The sequence below is a fragment of the Python bivittatus genome, unplaced genomic scaffold (genome assembly GCF_059951505.1).
Source record: "Python bivittatus isolate LINGU-HERP-01145 unplaced genomic scaffold, Pbiv_v1 ctg000590_np1212, whole genome shotgun sequence".
NCBI classification, from domain to species: Eukaryota; Metazoa; Chordata; class Lepidosauria; order Squamata; family Pythonidae; genus Python; species Python bivittatus.
The window spans coordinates 8,194,479-8,213,855 of record NW_028277086.1 but is presented as its reverse complement, the minus strand read 5'-3'; the positions used below and the strand labels follow the sequence as shown (position 1 = coordinate 8,213,855).

The 19,377-nt window shown below is 40.8% G+C and overlaps 1 protein-coding gene across 2 annotated transcripts in view; it reads right to left on the bottom strand.

The window, feature by feature from the left end:
• Positions 1–19,377, bottom strand: part of ZFAT (zinc finger and AT-hook domain containing) — a 142,450-nt gene that overhangs the window by 48,125 nt on the left and 74,948 nt on the right. For both annotated transcript variants that reach the window (XM_088148946.1, XM_088148945.1), the window contains exons 4-7: positions 19,203–19,376; positions 14,352–14,505; positions 11,784–13,237; positions 6,522–6,754 (exon numbers count right to left, since the gene is read on the bottom strand). In XM_088148946.1, the coding sequence (XP_088005072.1) occupies positions 6,522–6,754; positions 11,784–13,237; positions 14,352–14,505; positions 19,203–19,376 (2,015 nt within the window). The remainder of the gene's footprint in view (positions 1–6,521; positions 6,755–11,783; positions 13,238–14,351; positions 14,506–19,202; position 19,377) is intronic.

Below are 19,377 nucleotides of genomic sequence, written 5' to 3'. Positions count from 1 at the left end.
TCTTTTTGAGTTGTCTCTGAGGACTGGACTACAGCAATGCACTCTTCAAGGAGCTCTTTTTGAAGAGCATTTGGAAGCTACAGAACTAGAATGCAGTGGCTCAAGATGCTGTGGTGCACCTTGTAGCATAGGGAATGGCCTTGAAGGACAGGAGGAAGAACTGCTACCACAGCAATGGCCAGACAAGAGGGGATTGAGCCAGGGCCAAGAAACGAGCTCTCAGAAGAGACAAATAAATCTATTTGCAATTGTTGCCATCATCATCATCACTTCATCAAGCCATAGGAGCCACTTCATTGTAACTATCCCTCCTGAGGACGGAGTGCTTTTAATCTTCTGAGAATATCTCCTAGCTTTATGTTATTGCAACATATGATTTTGTTCTTAAATCTGATTTGTACTGTTTTACTTCCAACTATATAGAGAGGAGTTGTATGTTGCTCAGAGTCAGCTGACTGGTCTAGAAGAACTGTAAGTGAATAAATAAACCAACTCTGGTTTCTTCTGTTATATATCCAACGTCCTCTCCTTCACTTTGATCGCCACATGTATTTCTCTACTGGGTTGAAATATTCTGTTTGTTCCTAAGGAGCCTAAAAGGAAAAAAAGGCCAGACATGCCAACCACCTGAAGCAACTTCATTTACTGGGTTTGTCTGAACAAGGTTTTGGTGCCTTTCTGCCAATGCTGACATGCTGTCCTGTTCTGCAAAATGTGTTGCTCCAGCTTTGAAACAAAGCTTAAAGTGGTAACTAGACTCACTTTGGACTTCGTATTTCCCTCTTTGCATTTTGAAAATGCAGAACAGAAAATTAATAAAGGCCACTCTAATGAGAGATGTAGCAGATGAACGTTTTGCAGCTTTCTGCGACAATTTTGCCTCCATCTGTTTAAACGCAGGCAACCCTAACAATGACCTTTGAAGCTCAGAGTGTCATTTACAAATGTCAACCATATTAAAAACAAAATCTAGTAATGCCTTATGTGAAAAGTTTCACTTGACAAAGTAAGCTCTGCAGCAGATTTGCACCCTGTCGTTTCTTGTATGAGATTTCAAAACCAAGAAATTGACTTAATGGGGAAACTCTCATACTGAAGGAAATAGAGTCCAGTACATACAAGTGCTCTAGTGTTGCAGGTTGAGAGACTAGCAATATGAAGCATACCAAATGAACAGGTCGCTGTTTCTCTTTGGTTTACTAGCGTTTCATCCCACTATTTATTACTTCTTTATATGTAAAATTTGCTACTGCCTGAAACCAAAAGGACTCTAGGTGGCTTGCACAGCTTAGCTTACATATAAAATCCGATGCACATTGGTATAATAATTAATTTAATAATACAAATGAGTTTTGATTTAAATTAATCCTAAAAGTTAAACATGTCTTGAATATGGTGCCATTGCTTATAATTCATCCCTGTAAACCAGCATTTCTCAACCTTGGCAGCTTTCAGATGGCTGGACTTCAACTCCCAGAATTCCCCAGATAGCAACGCTGTCTGGAGAATTGTGGGAGTTGAAGTCCAGCCATCTGAAAGCTGCCAAGGTTGAGAAACTCTGCTGTAAACCTTCTGGTACAGCCATGCTTTGACTTGTTTTCAGAAACTCATGAGGGTGGGGGCCATCCTTGCCTCAGGGACAAGCTATTCCAAAGGTGTCTGTGTGTGTTTGTGTGTGCGCATGCTACACAAAACTCCACTTCTGGGCCACCACTTCCCACTGTATCTCCTGGTAGGTGTTTCCCAGTTGTTCAGGATAGTTCAGTCCAGATACAAGTGTGCTACACAATTCTTCCAGTTGTTAAGTTTGGACTCTCAACAGCTCAGAAATGCATTAACTGCTAATTGTTCTCTTATGTGGGTCTTAGTTAAACTGGGAGAAACTTTGCTATCTATCCCTGAACACTCTGTATTGCAAAGCAATCAAGAAAGATGCCATTCGGATAAGGTCTTTTGGGAGGGAAGTTGAATGCGTCTTTGGAGAAGAGGTTATGGATAGGACACTTTCATTAAAAAAAAACAACTCACAAGTTTCTTTAAATGTGGGGGCAGTTGAGTTTTGCTGAAAAATGGGTCATTGGCAGGAGAGCCTGGACAGCATTTTCTTTTTGTAGGCAGAAACAGACCAATGCAGGGCTTCTGTTCATCAGGGAAATGTATGGAAGAAATTCTTACAGGCAATTGGGCTGGAGCAGCATTTACCCAGTAGTGTTGCTGTGTTTAGCCACTGTTCTGAGGTCCCAGAAAACTCACAGCATTACAGAGACATAGAGAAATGAAACAGATTCTTGCCCAAGAAATCCCAAGCCACAAGAAACAAGGCTTGAACACTTAGGATATTCCACAATTAAATTTCTCTAGGATGTATCTGCGTAACACAATGGTGCAAACCAAGCTGTTGTGAAGCCAACCTGTCTTCTCAATGCTCCAGATTGTCAGTTGCAGAGTCCCTGATAGACACCCATCTTTCTTACGTTAGATCCTCCTGAGGAAAGATGCCTACTTTAGCACATAGCAAAAATAGACCCACTCTGAGCCTTCCCCTCTTGAAGAGGAAAACTTTTTTTAAAAAAATCCAGAAGAGAACCAATATACTATGGCTAGGAGGAGAAGCTAAGGAAGCCCACCTCAGTTGGCGTTTAGGAGGGCAGCAAAGACCTGGCTCTTCCCACTGGTTAAGGATGGAGTGTGATCCTCTAATTCAGTGTTTCTCAACCTTGGCAACTTTAAGATGTGTGGACTTCAACTTCCAGAATTCCCCAGCCAAGGTTGAGAAACACTACCCAAATGGTATTGCAATTATGGTGCTATGGTGGTTAGTTGCCTTCTCAGTGCTGTTGTTTGTCGTTGTTATTCTGGATCCTTCATTGTTTTTAATGCTCTGTAAATCACCCAGTCATTGGTTTTAGAAATTGACCAAATAAATAACAATTGTTTAAAGCTTAAAGACTGGAATCTACCAGAATCTGGAAAATCCAGGGCAAGCAAGCAGAAAACTTTGCTGCACGTATCTGTTTACCTCTAAGGAATAGGTAACAAGTCTGAGCTAGAAATGTTGCATAAATTTACTTGTATTTGAATAACATGGAGGTTTACGGCCTTTGATGCGTATTTTCTCTACGCAAACTCAGTGACTGTGTGTTTAGAAAACAGACTAAGACCATCTAATGCTATGCTCAGAGTATTCTTTTCCTGCACTTGAAATTCTCTTGAGATGATGTCTGTATTTTATAGCTCTATATTTTTATCTCTTCCAGCAATTGTTTGCACGGGCATACTTAAAGTGAAAAAGGAGTTTGCCTTTTATCTTTTACCTGTTTTTCTTTTAAAAAAAAATAAATACAATTATTTATCTATAAATATAGATAAATAAATTTTGTCTATAAATTATGAGTCTGATCTTACTCCTAAAGGAGTAAGGGTCTGATTTCCCTTGTCACACATCTCGTGCTATGAATGTGGTAATAGAGGAGTTATCTGTATCAGCTTACTTTTATTTGCAATAAGGTACACAGGTTGTATGACACCAATCTGTCTCACATCCTGGCATCAGAGAGAAGACACCAGCTAAAGCAGTGTTTTTCAAACTTGGCAACTTTAAGATGTGTGGACTTCAACTCCCAGAATTCCCCAGATAGAATCCTAGCTGGGGAATTCTGGGAGCTGAAGTCCACACATCTTAAAGTTGCCAAGTTTGAAAAACACTCTGCTAAGGCTGTCCCCTAGAAGATAGATGATAACAGCAGTATGTACGAAGCCACTACAACAAGGCAACAAAATGGGGCTAGAATAAGTAGACCAGAGGGATTCTGGGAGATGAGTAGACCAGAGGATTTAAAAAAAAAAAAACACAGACGTGGAAAGAGAAGATGGTGAGTGGCATCCATTTCAGGCAAAAGGTAGCTGGAGGTTTGACTTAGCTTTTTTCTCTTTTCTTTCTAGGGCATCTGTTGAAAACCCTGCTATTCAACCAACATGCCAGGCTTTTAAGTATTGCAGAAACTGAAGATACCTTTCTGATAGACAGAAACGCACACAGACCACAGCACTTTGTAAGAAATCAACTGCTACAAATAAGAATCGAGGAAGTGATATAAAAATAAACCCAGATTCTTGATGCAAAATAAATTCAGCTGAGGATTCTTTTCTAATTCAGGTTATAATGATCTTAATAAATACCAGTAAACACTATTGTACGTTTATAGAAGGATTCCCTGTTTGCTCAGAGTTTCATGCTGCTTTCTGAAAAACCATGCTGTGGCTTCCAAAGACACGGTACTAAGTTAGAATAGGAGGCTGGCTATTCTGATCTTCCCCGTTCTTTCAAAGGAATTCCACCTGTTGGAGGTACTGGCCAACAGCCTACCTCCTGGCAGGATACAGGAGATCTAAAAACAACAGATGCGTCTTACTGAACTCTTCCTTTCAAGAAAAGTGCATAAACAGAGCCAGGAATCAGAGAGGGAAAAAACAGCCAAAGTTTCCTCATGCTCTTCTATGATACAGACATCAAAAATTCTAACACGGAGGGAGGCTTACGAGGGCTCAGTGGATCCTGCCTTGTTTCAAGGCCTTGGAATAGAAGCCAGCCATTTCAAAATATGACATAACTAAAACACAGTCTAGTAAAATAGATTAAAAGATTCCCACACTGGCTTTTCTCCATAACACATGACAGGTGGAGGGGGCAGGATATTTCTTGCAAATTCCCAGTCGACTGCCTTCAGTCATGACAGTCCTGCTCTTCCCCACTTTATCTACGCAACGAAAGGATTTGTTAGACACTTTCCAGGGCTCCCACCTCTCCTTCACTGATTGTATCTCACCCTGCAAACCGTGAGCACAAACACATTGGTCCCCAGCCACCTTCCCCTCTACTCAAATCCCATACAAGCCTCATGCGCAGGGAAGCTGCTGAGGGGAGGAAGAACATCTTGAGACAACAAAGGCCAGGAGAAAACATTATTTTCCAGGCCTTTCTGTGTTTACTGGCTTTCTGAGACTGGCCAATGTATCAAGGAGAGAAGATGAAAAGATAATTAAGGCCAAGGGGAGTGCAGAAGGGGAGGGCGGGGACATCAGTAAGCACTATTGAACTGCATGGCTGGTGTGCCAAGAGGGAGAAAAGATTTAGTCAAGGATGCTGGGGGAAATGGCTTGAGGCACTCTGTTCCTAGATGGCAAGGAAATTAGCCATCCAAGGAGGCAATTTTATATACATTTCTCCTTCTGAAAATGAGGTGAGAAGAGGAAAGTTTTATGTATTACTCAATAAATTTCCCTCAATTCAACTGCTTCTTTCTGTTTTCCAAGTAAGGAAGGAAGGAAGGGAGGGAGGGAGGGAGGGAGGGACTCATTTTCATGACCTTTCTGCATTTTTGTAGGATTTAATTGTATAACTGAGATGCTATTTGTATTTCCATACAGGCACGTCCCCTAGTGTAAAGATCATTAGGGCATGCAGGTATTAACAATGAGTAGCTTTTCCCCATATGCTGTCATTTCATCAGTTGCTTGGCTCTTAAGCTACCATTTTTTTTCTGGTGAATCTTGAAGTTGGGGGAATGTGTGTCCTACAAGCAAAGGAAAGGCAGGGAGGCAAGGAAGGACAAGAGGGCCATTATGGTGTGCCGGTTAAAGACACCAGGCTGGAAATTGGGAGACTGTAAGCTTTAGTGCTGCCTTAGACATGAAGTCAGCTACGTGACTTTGGGCCAGTCCTTCTCTCTCTCAGCCCTACAAAGACCACTTGCAAAAACCCTGCCAAGAAAACTGCGTGGATTTATCCCAGGAGACACAAGGAGTCAAGCCGGGCTTGAAGGTGCACACACGGACAAAGGAAGGCCAAATGACAAAACAAGTGTTCTGATTCAAACACCATGATTTATGTACTTGTATCTGATGTTAGGATGCAAGTACAAAAGGGTGACAATTGTCCTGTCACCTCACTGTGTGTCGCCACTTTTTCATCATGGCTAGGCCTAAGCCTGTAAGTCTACTCATTCTGATACAACATTTCTAAAAGTTGGTAAAGTTTGGATCTTAAAGAAAAGAGAATGTATGTCTTGTTTGAATTTTTCTGATTCATAAGTGGTCAAGTCAAGAAATGCTCCCAAGGTTCTACGAATCTCTTGTTTACTTCTCTAAAAAGAAGCCCAAAATTGAATTATGCAAAATAATCCAAATGCAACCAGTTTATCAGGATACAAAATCTGCCTAGCATATAAGGAACTCATCCAGAAGTTGTTGTGCTCTAATGGTACACAACTCTTTTCCTTTGTAATTCAATCAATCCACAATCACACTCGCAAAATTCAGACTTTCCCACGCCTGAACTGAGAAACAAGTAAGTTAGTACTATTTAGCTGGAGAATTTTAGAAGGCTGGTAACATCTATTTATAGAACAAATACAAATGATATAATGAGAAATAATGGTAGTCCTTTCAATCTGAGCCTCACCCTGCAGAAAATGTGGCAAATTGAAAGCTTAAACCAAGGTACTATCAGGTTCCAGGCTTACCAGCTCCGAGTGCACTTTCAGGTGGGCCTGGAGTTTGTACTTATCCGGGGTAGAGTAATCGCAGTCTTCTGTGGGACATTTCAGCAAAATGTTGCTATGCTTCTGGATGACATGGCGTTTAAGACAGTTTTTGGTGATGGAGGAATAGCTGCACTGAGAGCAGTAATGAAGATGCTCTCGCGTATGAGTACGGACGTGCATGTCATAATGCACCTGGTACCAGAACAACTTGCCTGAAAACAATACAGAAAAAACTAAGTAGATGGCCCTGTTCCCACAACATAGTAACCTGGTTCAACAATAAGGATAATGTGTTGTAAGAACACCAAAAAGTCAACAGACCCAGTCCATTAACCCACATGGAGTTAAATTAGCCCCAAACAGATCTAATCACACACAGGGTTAAACTAATGCCATCTAATCACATTATGAAAATACCTAACCCCACTGAATTGACCTGTTTTGGCATACCCTCCCCCGCACCCCAAAAAGTTGGGAGTAAAAAAGCAGCTTGAAAAAACAAGCTTCTTCATTTAAGAATTCGTGATTAAGACCTGACAGCACAGAATGTACCTCCCAAATGCTGATTGGTTATAGCGACCTAACCATGATACTGTTGCATTTCTGGCCAATGAGAAAGGGGGTTGTGATGTTGTGAAGCCTTACCAGTGCTCCCTTAATACAAAGGCTTATAGGATAATAGGGTTTTCTAGAGAAAAGGGACAAGGACTCTTAGATTCCCCAAAATAGGGAAATGCTCTACCAGAATTATTGGTAAGATTATTTGGTTTGGACAGCAGCCGAACTACTTTAGCATGTTGTGAGAACACAATCTCTAAGGGTGCTCAGTTGGAAGTAAAGTATAAAAACTCCTTTTAAATACAATTTTTCTCCAGTAAATGAATTTAGAACACTTGATGAAAAGGATTTAATTGATATTTCCTGAAAGACAGTGATCTTATCTGGCCATAGTTAACTTACATTCCTCTGCCAATTGTGTCCCTAATGAAAAACACTTCTAAAAGGTATTCCACTAATTGAACTATTCTTAATGCATGGAGTTGCTATGAAATGCAATTTTCAGAAAGCACTTCCATCAGGGAGCTTTATTAGCATATCAGGAGATCCTACATGACTGCCTAGGGAAACACACTCTAAGAGAAAGCGTTTTTGCTGTAACAGCTGCAGGGAGAAAGGAGTCCAGTTGGCTCAGATTTAAATATAAGAGGAGAATGGATAAATTAAAGTAGCGTGCTGGACTCATTATGAGAAGTTAAAGAACGGGGACAGAACATGGTTTCCTGTTGAAGAAACTGAGATGATGGGAAATGTGGGGGTACAGGTCTTCTCTGGCAAATTGGAAGTTGAAAACAGACAAGCAATGTCAAGAAAGGGCCAGAAAGATTTCAGGGCTAGTGGACAAACATACATTTAATATTAAGGTTGAACATCTGTAGGCTCAAGTTCTTAGCTAGCTTCCTCAACTGTTTACCACAAGCAGAAACACAAATTCCCAAAGGTGAAATTTTGCCTTCTTCAATCAAAACAAAGGTATGAGAGCAGCTTGGGTTTGCTATCTGACAGCTAAATGCCAGTCAGAAATAAGCCGTCACAGCCAGTGCACTGGAATAGGACCATGTACAAGAGTTTAGAAACCAAGAGCCAAGCTTTTAATTCTCTGGTTAGTTGAATGATTGTTCTTGGAGCCTCTTGAAATTTTTCTCTTTTTTTTCTTTATTCATACATACCTTCTATTGGAAAAATGAGATTCTGAGGGTACCCATAGAAAATAAAAATGGATTTAAACCATGGACTTGCCAGGAACAGAGGCAGTACTAGCAGCCGGAAGTACCACTTTTCTGTTGGGTTCAGTGAATTTACTGAGTCAGGTAGATTTTTGTTTGTTTTCTTGATTGTCCATGGTATTCTCAAGTGTCTTCTCCAATATCAAAGTTCAAAAGCATCAATACTGTTCCTACCCTGCTTCTTCAAAGTCCAATTTTCACTTCCATACAGTGCCACAGGGAATACCATTGTTTGCACTAATCTGATTTTTGCATGTACAAAATATCATGGGATCTGAATATCTTTTCCAAGGTCTTCCTTTACTTTGATTGTATGTTTGTGATATTTATTGATCAATCGATCGATATACACATACACATCAACACGGTAAACATATTTGGATGGTTTAGTTGGAGCCAGAGCAAGGGAGTGGTTGGAAAGTATAGGAACTCTGACAATGGTCAGATGCTCGCTCTGCCCTGCAAATAGGCCTTAGGGCCAAGCTGGAGCTTCACCAACCTGTCTGCTGCCATGCAAAGGCCCTACCTGGATTCCTGAGTTGCACTGCAAGGATGGTGATTGGGGATGGAACTGCTGGTGATACATGTGCAAGATTTTATTAGCACAGGAAGGCAAGTTTAGTTTAACTTCAATTTCTGGCATACAAGCGCTGAGATAAGATTTCTTTACAATTAGATAACTCAAATTCCTCTCCTCTGCATTCCTGCCTTCCTCCAACCTATTTAGTGATAAACAGCAGGGAGATAGCAATCAAGTAAAAACTAGGAGCTTGCTAGGCATTTGAGTTAACTACTTTCCTTCCTTCTCTCTCTCTCTCTCTCTCTCTCTCTCTCTCTCTCTCTCTCTCTCTCTCTCTATATATATATATATATATACGCGCAACCTAAGGTGTTGAATACATGTACATATAGCGATTTCTATGTCTAAATTCCCCTCCCACTGTCACAAGGGAATTTCATTCTCAGTCTTCTGGCAGTGGGAACTGGATGGATTTGGGAGTCCATGCCCTACATGGCAGCCACAGGCTTGTCCAAGTGATATTCAGCCTGGCCCATATAGCCGGGCAAATACCAGATCTGGCCTTTTATCTCTGAGCCCAAGCAATATGATAAATTCTCATCAGTCCTTTGCTGTGGTCAGATCACTTTCTGGTTCATACATATATTGTTTTTATGGCTGATCTCCACAGCAGAGGAAGATCAATTAAAATGGTTAGCCCTAGGGACCTGATGGACCTACTAGGGCTTTTGAGGATGCTTGTGGAATTTTCTGGTGTTCTTGCAGGCAGTTCTGCCACATCCCTTGTCAAGTCTCTGGAATTTGGAGATGGCAAGAGCATCGGATGAGACTGCTTTCCCGAGCAGGATCTCTCCTCTTGCACATGCCAGTGGGTCCCTTGGTTTACCAAGGAGATGCAGGGATGAAGCTAACGAATAGATGCCCAGAATGACAGTAGCAGAAAACAAAGAGTGAATGTGACCAAAGACATTTAAGCATCTATGATCAGAGAAGAGTGTCCTGCAGACTGTTGTGATACATCTGCAAGATTCTTCACAGATAAAATCACTCACATTTGCTTAAGGCTAGGCAGTCTTGCAAGGTAACTCAGGCAACATCCTGCAAGACCATTGGGGATTCTTTTGAGCTTCTGAAGACAGGTTCTCACAGAGGTATGAGTTTTCCATCTGTGCAGTGGATCTGGTGGGGCAGAGGGGGAATGGATTCAGCAGATGATTAATGCCCATTGAGAAAGGAGTTCATGCTGTCTGCATGGAAGGAGGCAATGGCGCACTCCTAGCTAAAGAGGTAATCTCTCAATTCAGCCATTCTAGATAACTTCTACCAGATCTCTACCTTCTCTTTGGGAGGAGGTTTTGGGAAAACAGTGGAGCTTCAACTACAGAAGGTCCTTAAAAAACTGGATTATCTGAAGCCTTTTAAACCAGGATTCAGGGCTGGTCCAGGTGATGATCTTTGCTGATAACTGGAGGGAGGGAGCATGCCCTTCCAGGTTCTACTAGATTTCTTGGCTTACCATAGATGATAGTACCCTTTAACACTGCTTTCAAACCTTAGAGATTGAAAGTAGTATGTTATGGTGGTTCCACTCCTTCCTGAGTGGGCAGTTCCAATCAGTGTGCATAGAGCAGGAACAGATGAGGCCCACCCCATCCCCACTATTTAACAACTACAGGAAGCTGAGGGTTGTCATCTATCACTATGGGGTGAGGCTGCTGTTTGCTGATGGTTCACCTGGATTGATCCCAGCTCTAACGTCAGCTCTGGAGGGTAGCACATTTTCCCTGAGGCAGGCCTATAATTTGGGAGTCCTTCAAATTCACACCTCCTGCCAGGCTGTGCAGTGCAGGCTGTGGCTGGGGAGGGGCAAATGCTTTATCTAACTTTGACTGGTGTTCCAAATGCAGAAACAACAATCTCTGAACTTTCCGAACTAAGGAACTCTGAGAAAAGTGACATATGGCCTTATCACCTTATGTTGAAGGCTGCTGTTATACAAGACTAAGAAGCTATAGTTGGTCTGCTACCCAAAGATAGCAGTTGGACCACTGCATTTTATTTTTGTGGGTTTTATACTATACGTACTTGTATTTCTCTTTTTTATGGAGTTGTAAACCCATACCATTGAGCATACCATTTATTATCAGTAAATAAACATAGCCCCCTGCAGATGTTTTGGACTACATCTCTAACAATCTCCTGCAACTGAGCTACCAGCTGAGGCCGATAAAATGGAAGTATCGACGAATTTAAGGGCCTGGACAACTGATCTGTCTTAGTCCTTTCCAATATGCTTGACTCTCATCCTTTCCACTTTGTCTCCTTCTTTTCCATGCAATAAGATCCTTTGGAGTATGAATTAATAGGTCCCACTTATCTGCCACTTCTTGGCTCTGCATCCTTTTCCTTAGTTAGTTCCTTAGTTCTAGCCAGGTCTGCTGCCTATTTTTCTTTATTTTCTTTCTTCTTAAATTTATATGCTGCCCACCTCCACCTGAGGGTGACTCTGGGCAGCTTACAATTAAAAACCAAGACAATAAAAACAATAAAAATATAAATATCCCCCCAATTAAAATCACAAGTAACCTAAACCTATCTGATGTGCACTGCTCCTACCTTATTCCAGACACGACGCCCTCATCCCTTACTTAAGACAGGACTAGGAACAGAGTCAGGGCTAAGTCCAAGATTCCGCTCTAGGTTCCTTTCACAGAGCAGATAATCTCATTTGGGAAGGAGCCAAAGCCTAAATTCTGCTTTTTCAGCAGATTTCAAGAAAGCTGTAAAGTAATTCATCTCAGAAGGATGGTAACACTTCCTCCTACAGGTGGCCTTAAGAAACTTATCCTCAGTTCTATTGTTCTGATGATTACTATGGAAATAAACTTCTGCTATTTTTGGTCCAAAATAAAAACAACCCATCGACACCCTGCTCACCACAGTATTCGCATTCCAAGTCTCCGTAGACCTTCCTGATCTTTTCACACAAGGCTGTACTCATTTGTTGTTTTTGCAAACTGTCCAAAATCTGCATAAAGGCTGCAGTTCCAGTTTGATCCTCTGAAGGTTGAGGACATGACTCTGGCTTCTGGTCAGACACTGTACTGGATTCTAGAATGGGAAGTGAATTGGAGGACCCTGTCTTTTCAGGTGTTGATTTCTTGACTACCTGATGATTAAGACAAATGGTCTGACTCTTTTCTTCGGTATCTGGAACACTCTGTGGACCTTGGCAATTCTGGTTTAAACTGGAGCTTCCATCTTCCAAAAGCTGTTCTACTTCACACTGGACATTAGCTGAACAGTTGAGCGACAGTTCTTCCTTTATCGAATGGATCTTTTCTCCATCTGAATTCGGTGAAGCATTTTTCTGTAGAAAGCTATCTGAGGTACAAACCGGGCTTGCATGTGGGGACAGTAATTCTGTTAATGGCTCACAAACTGGATCTGTTGCATTTGCTGCTGGTGGACTTTCAGAATCCAAAAGTGGAGGAGGAGACATTTCCAAACTATCAGCCGGGTTATTGTTATTGTTTCCCTCTATGGTATTTACTTCTCCCATGCAAACAGACTTTACTATACAAAGTGCCTTAGAATTTAAGAGTGACAGTTCAGCTGCAGTCTGCGACAATTCCTCTCCAAGGGCTTCCTGCTGGATGTCTCCTCCAGGTTCCAGTAGACAAAAGCTCTGATTGATGGAATTATTAAAAACAGACGTCTCTGGTAATTCCCCGTGTGCATCTTTGATATGTGAGCGGAGCCTGATGGAGCTGACAAATTTCTTTGAACACTCACTGCAAATGTACACAAATGGGTGTTTTCGGACATGAAGCTCAAGAGCTTGGTACTTGGTGGCTCCATGGCCACAGAGCTCGCAAGCAAAGGGTCTCTCATCCCCATGGACAAGCATATGCCTGTCACGATCCAATTCATTTTTGAACTTGCGTTCACAGATTTGACAGTCATATAAAAGCTGCCTCTTGCCTTCCCGAGTCATCAAGCGAAGCTCATCAAAGACATTCTTGACTTTTTTGTCTTGCAAGTCATGGGCTTCCTTTATATGCTTGATCAGGTTTTTGACATCAGAGTATTTTTTCTTGCAGAAGCGGCAATGCTGCTTGATTTTCTTATGGACCCTCTCCACGTGGACTTTAAGGTGGCCTTTGCTCAAGCAGGTAAAAGGGCAGTAGTCACAAGAAAACTTCTCTCCTGTGTGCTTCCGTAGGTGAACATTCAGGTTGGCTTTGATGGCACTAGCATAACTGCAGAAGGAGCATTTGTATGGCTTCTCATTGGTGTGGATCCTCAGGTGGGCCTGAAGCGAGTGCTTAAATTTGAACACCTTGTTGCAATATTCACAGGTGAAAATTTTTAACTGAGTTGCACCCAGCCTAAGGAGAAAAAGAATCAAGTCATAAACCACTAAAGCAAACAGGAGTATAAGAGCCATCCAGTAAGACCAGCTGGGTCCTGAGGGCTACTCTTCCAGCCTACCCTGAACCATTTAATATATTGAGTTCAACCTGGCAATAGGTGTAGCCCCCTGGTTTCTTTTCTGTTTCTCAGCTAAGTAGCAGCAGGTCATCAGCCAAAGCTGCCTCCACTGCTGGGAAGCAGGCTGATGATCTGCTGCTACTTAGCTGAGAAACAGAAAAGAAACCAGGGGGCTATACCTATTGCCAGGTTGAACTCAATATATTAAATGGTTCAGGGTAGGCTGGAAGAGTTAGCATCAATATCGCCCTTCAGAGTTATGGACATGTGATTGCAGAGTGTATATTATATTAATGTTTCTCAAATAGAGTCCATCACCAGTGAAGCACTGAAGGCAACATTTTCCCATAAATCTCCCTACTGGCTAAAACAGAAATAAGAGGTATTCAGGCAATATGGAATGGATTCAAGGACAGAATATACACAGTGATATTCTAATTAAATCCCCCGTCAGGCTTCTGATTGAAAGCTTTATATGATCCTTCCTTGGAGAGGTAAAAGTGTTCTGGATATCTAACTGGCATTTTGATGTCACCTGGCCATGGCTGACTTACCCACCGCATTCTACCCTATTTTGTATTTCTTTCTTTCCTTTTGCTTCCTCATTGCCTTCTACATGCAGACTACATCAGCAGAGATCATCATATTGCTTCCCCTCAATCATGCTAATTGCTTGTAAAACTGGGTCACGTGACAAGCACACCATTTTATATACATCATTAGCTAATAAGGGAAAAACAGCAGTGCAACATTCCAAATACCAGCCCTCTCATATGCTAATCGCTATCTAGCTTCTATCACGAAAGCTACAACTCCCCTGGATGGTGAAACATCCTTAGCCTGAACCAAAATTCCTGGAATTTTAAAAGGATGCCTGTATTATATTTAGCATCAACACAAGTCTCAAAGCATCTTTCTAAAAATGTGGTGTTTGCGCCTTCTCAGTCATTTAAGTTACATAGTGTTTCCAACCAGAATGCCACCCAGCTTACGTTTGTAAATGGAGATTACCTGCTTGACTTCATTGGCTGTTCATAAGGAGTTTGCTGAATTGCATATTCCTGATAGCCTCTTCGCTGAGATGAATCTGACACAGAGGTTTCTGAGTTGATTGGCTGCTCAATTTTGGGAGAAGCTGCCTCCACAGGAACTATTTTCGTAGCTCCTGCGGCAAAAGCAGAAATGCAATTCACGTAAAAGCCAACAAATTCTAAAATACTGTACAGGATAAATACAATATGGTAATGTTGAAGAAGCAGTGATTAATCCTTGACTAACAGTCTTACAGAATAACAGCTGACTGGTCTACTGTATTTATTTTTAAAAAGAGTTTAAAAAAATCAACAAAAAACCTATTAGACTCTTTTAAGCCTTCAGAACTGCAGTATCCACAAAGAAGTAAAAAATCTTTTTTCCCTTTACTTGTTCCAGTGCTGGACAGGGGCTCCCAACTCTAAATATTCATTATAACTCATGGGTACATGAAAGATTTGAATTCTTCCACTGTCCAATAATTAGAGCCAGTCTAATTAGCAGAGGGAAGATCCACTGCCAAGGCAACAATCAGATAAACTAGGCTTGGGCCCAGCCCAAGAAAGTGGTTTATGAAAATTCACGTTAAGATAAAAGAGGGAGGAAGGGAAGCACATTCAGACTTGCAAGATTGATATCAGCCCTATATGGTACACCAGACTAAGAAACAGACACTATATAGACTTAAAGTTACTTTCATTAGATCAGCTATAGTAAAGAATCTTGCAAGTCTGAATGTGCTTTCCTCCCTCCCTCTTTTATCTTAACGTGAATTAAGGCATTTTCATAAAGCATTTTCTTGGTCTGGGCTCAAGCCTCGTTTATCTGATTGTTGCCTTCCTAATGAATCTTCCCTCTGTCCTTCAAGGCCATCCTCTATATTCACTACTGTGGCCTCTTTACTCTATTCATCACACACAATTTTTCAATGCTACCCTCGTAGCATTCTGGGCTGCCAGCTACACACACACAGCCAGCTTCTGATAATAAATAAGATATTTATTGCAGTTGTAAATCTTACACAAAGTAGCAGAAAGCACGCTGAAACTCAAAGCTTACTTTGGGAAAGAATTTGAAGAGACAAATCTCAGGATCGTCAAGATCAAGCATAGTCCATTTCCAGTCCACCAGGCAATGCAACAGCATACAGACAAAGCCATAAGGAGGAAATTTGAACATTGTTTGACACAAAAAGCCAGTCACAAAAGCCATCTCTTTATATAGCCCATCAGCTTGACTAATGGGCTGAGCCACACTTTTTCTTTCAAGAAGACAGCTGTGTCTCCTTAAGGACACTGTCTTTAGCTAATTCCTGTATGTAAGCTGAGGCTCAAACTGGTCAAGCTCTTCAGCTTCTGAATACCCAGACTAATCTTTAACACCTCCCCTACAAACAGCCCTACTCTGAATCTAGAAGCAAACCTAACCTAGATAGAAGGCAGGGACAATCTTGAGAATATTTGCTGGTGAGAAATATCAAGCCAAGGTATGTTTAAATGTTGCTCCTTCTCATCCATTCACCAATTCTTTCTTGCTAATGTCTCATCTCCACTATCACCCAAATTCTAGAATATACCTCTGCTGAGTTTTAGCTCAGCTCAAGTAACAACTTATCTTAGTTAATGAGCAACTTTTTTCTTGAAGAATAACACCATTTTTGTGCTGCAGTAGATTATCAAACTTGAAATGTGAACAATAGTGTGTCATATTTTAATTTCAGCATCAGAGCTTATCTACAAAGGCCACAGTGAAGAAACAGAGCAAAGAGAACTGAGCAGCAAACAATTAGGAAGACAACATGAGAAAAAGAGACTTGGAAAAAAGATAAAGCTGAAAGCTGACATTTAGAATAGAATAGGAAGCTGTCTGATAAACAATAGTGAGTGCTTTCTCTCTGTAGGCCATCTCATCTTTTCTTTTCTTTTCTTTTCTTTTCTGTCCATCAACTAGTTTTACCTATATTTGTTTAGAGAAGTAACATATATTTAAGTTTTCAATGTTGGAGTTTTCAACAATGGAGTACAGGGCAAATATGGAGAATGGTCCTTTCTTTCTTTTGTTTAATACGCTAAAAAAGAAATAAATCTGAAAAGCATGTATTTTAAAAATCAGGGGAGGATACTTGGCTGGCTGGAGAGAAAGCAGCAGCAACAGAGGACTGGTTAAAAAAGAATGTGAGTCTGGTGAAAAGGAATACCTTCTGTCCCAAAGATGCACCAAGCTGATAGTTAGATATAGAAGGAAACAGACAACAGGATACAGAAATGAAGATGTTACAGATGTATGAAATTAAAGTGATCATACACTAAAGAAAAAAAAACACTTTCCTTCTTGCAAGAGGAAGAACGCTGAGGTTGCATTTACAAGATTTAACATAACCAGAACATAAGGTCCAAAAGGGAAACATTTTTCTGCTGTTGTGTTCTTGAACTTGTGCATTTTTTCCCCTTTTTTCCAGGTCTTTTTTTGTTCTTTGGAGCATAAGTAAGTCAGGTTTACCTACCTACAAGTCTGCTAAATAGAATTTTAAAAGCCTGCAAACATCACACTACTATACACAAAAATGGGCAAACTTTCACCGAGCCCCAAAGCACAACTCAAATAAGAAGTAGCACAACAAAGTCAGTTTCACCCATTATACAACAGCCACAAAGGCAGGATTAGGCAGCCAGAACTGTATTTGTACAGTTGTTACAAATCAACATGTCTTCCTCCTCCTCCTGGAAACTGATGCAGCCCAGCAATTTCTAAAAGTTGCTCTAATTCCAGAGACAGATGAACTTTGGTCATGGATTTTGGGGTAGGCCGCAGAAGAAGTCAACTCATACAGGAATTTTGGATTGGGGTAGATAAACCCAAGAAAACAGGAACATATTTCTTAAGGGATGCACATAAAATGTTAATCCTGTATCATATGGGAAGAGCAATGTGTTACCTTCATTTTGGATGGCTTTCAATGCAGAATGCTTCCATGGTTTGGAGGTTTGGGGGTTTTTTTGGGGGGAGGGGTAGGTTGCTGCTACTTTCCACGTCAACAGCGGTAGGTAATTTAAAGGTATTACTTTTAATAAAGAGTTGCTTCACTTTAATGGGTGGAAATAAGTGTATCTCACTTCTCCACCCTGGAAACAGCCACATCTGTTGAAAAGAATCTGCGAGAAAGAGAAGCAGTGCTGTGAACCTAATGTAAAGGAGCTAATGTCAGAGTTTTTCAAGTATCCCACTTAAAAAAGAGACACACTGTCTGTGCAAGATAGTCCTCTCAATATCCTGAACACTCCTAATATTAGTTTACTTGCTGTTCCTTCAGCTAATAAAAAGCTTCCCTGGCATCTTCTACTAAAATTTTATTACATAAGATCTGCAGAAGAAAATGACTTTTGTGAGGTATGTTCAACTTTGGTGAAAAGTTGTTACTGAATGTGAAGGCACAACGTGTGCCTTTAAGGTGAACTGCTTTTCTATTCAGCATACAGTACTGATGACCTATACTAGTAAAAGGCAAGACGATGGGAGAGTTTATGTTGTATAGGCCAACAGCCGAATCACATGAAATAAAATAAACCTTGTTCTTCCTTCCTGCAATCTAGTGAAGCTCCACAGAGAAAACAGTTACACAATGTCTCTATGGGGCTATAATCAGCATGAGGGGAAGCAATTCTTGTCTAAAAGACTGCTAAAAATTGCTGGGATGAAATGACAAGCATCAGACTAGCAGGCTCGAAGCCCACCACTGCACAACGTCCAAGTGAAGGAAGGAAGATAATATTTTAATGTATTCTTATTATGAAAAGAGACAGAAAGAAGAAGAAAACCACAATAGACATATTGCAAATAAAAAAAAATCATTCAGCCTAGTTTTCATCATTATATATTGACCACATGAAATCACATTCATCAATCTTTCCACTGCATTCATAGAATAACAGTTGATAAAAAGAAGCCCATATCTATAATCCAAATCCACAGTATTCCTTTGTTCCTAGCACTGAAATATTATTATTTCGTGCAGTCAAAAGGCAACGTTTTCACAACACAGAAAGAAAGGATTTGCTGTAGCATCAGACTCTGTCTTTCCATTTTGGCTAAGGTTTAAGACCTCACCTAGACCAGATCACCCATGCAGAGTTCCTGTGCTCTGTGCAATTAACCTAAATACGTATGAGCACATCAGTAGAAGTCGATTCTGATAAGCATCAGAAAGCCTGCAAAGCTTGCAGCTACGACAGCAAAAAAGGTACTAAATAAATAATATAACAATCCTATTGTTACAACAATAGGACATATCCTTTTGAAAAAGGAACTGCAAATATTTATGCAAGTGAATGCCGTAGAATCTTAGGATGATGAAGGAGTTCTGGATGTATAAATAAAAAGAAACCTTTGCCATCTAAGAAATAAAGCTTACGTGCGTTAGAAAACCCTTTCAGATCTTCACACCATTATTTCACAACTCACAGTAAGCTCCAAGGTTCAGCAATCTAGAATTCTGTATTATTTACAGGCAACTAAGTTTGCCATCCATAATTTCAATTTTTCCACTTTGCAATTCTAATGAGCAGACAGGAAGCGAGCCCCAGTTTTTCCATGATTCTGCAAAATCTTCCAACTCTTGTGTCAAAAGCTGTATGTTGTATTCTGAAACGCCACTGTAGGAATACAGATTCTTTTACATCCGTGCTGCATGCTACATGAGGGTAAAACTGTATCATCTTTATGGCAAGTTGAAAGAAATGCAAAACCTGATTTAGATCGTTGATGACTGTATCTTATTGTTTATCTTAAGTCGAATCTCCTTTTTTTCCCCCAGAAACAAATAGTTAAGGTTACCTGGAATTGCTTCGTGGGCTGTCAAAACCACACTTATAATAGGATTCTTAGCTCCTGAGCCCTGGTCTGCTTCTTTTGAGAAAAGGCTTTTCTCAGTCTTCTGTACCCGCTGCCTCTTGGGTGGTTTTTCTCGCTCATCTTCCCTCCTGTCAAGGTCAACATCAGAATCATTACC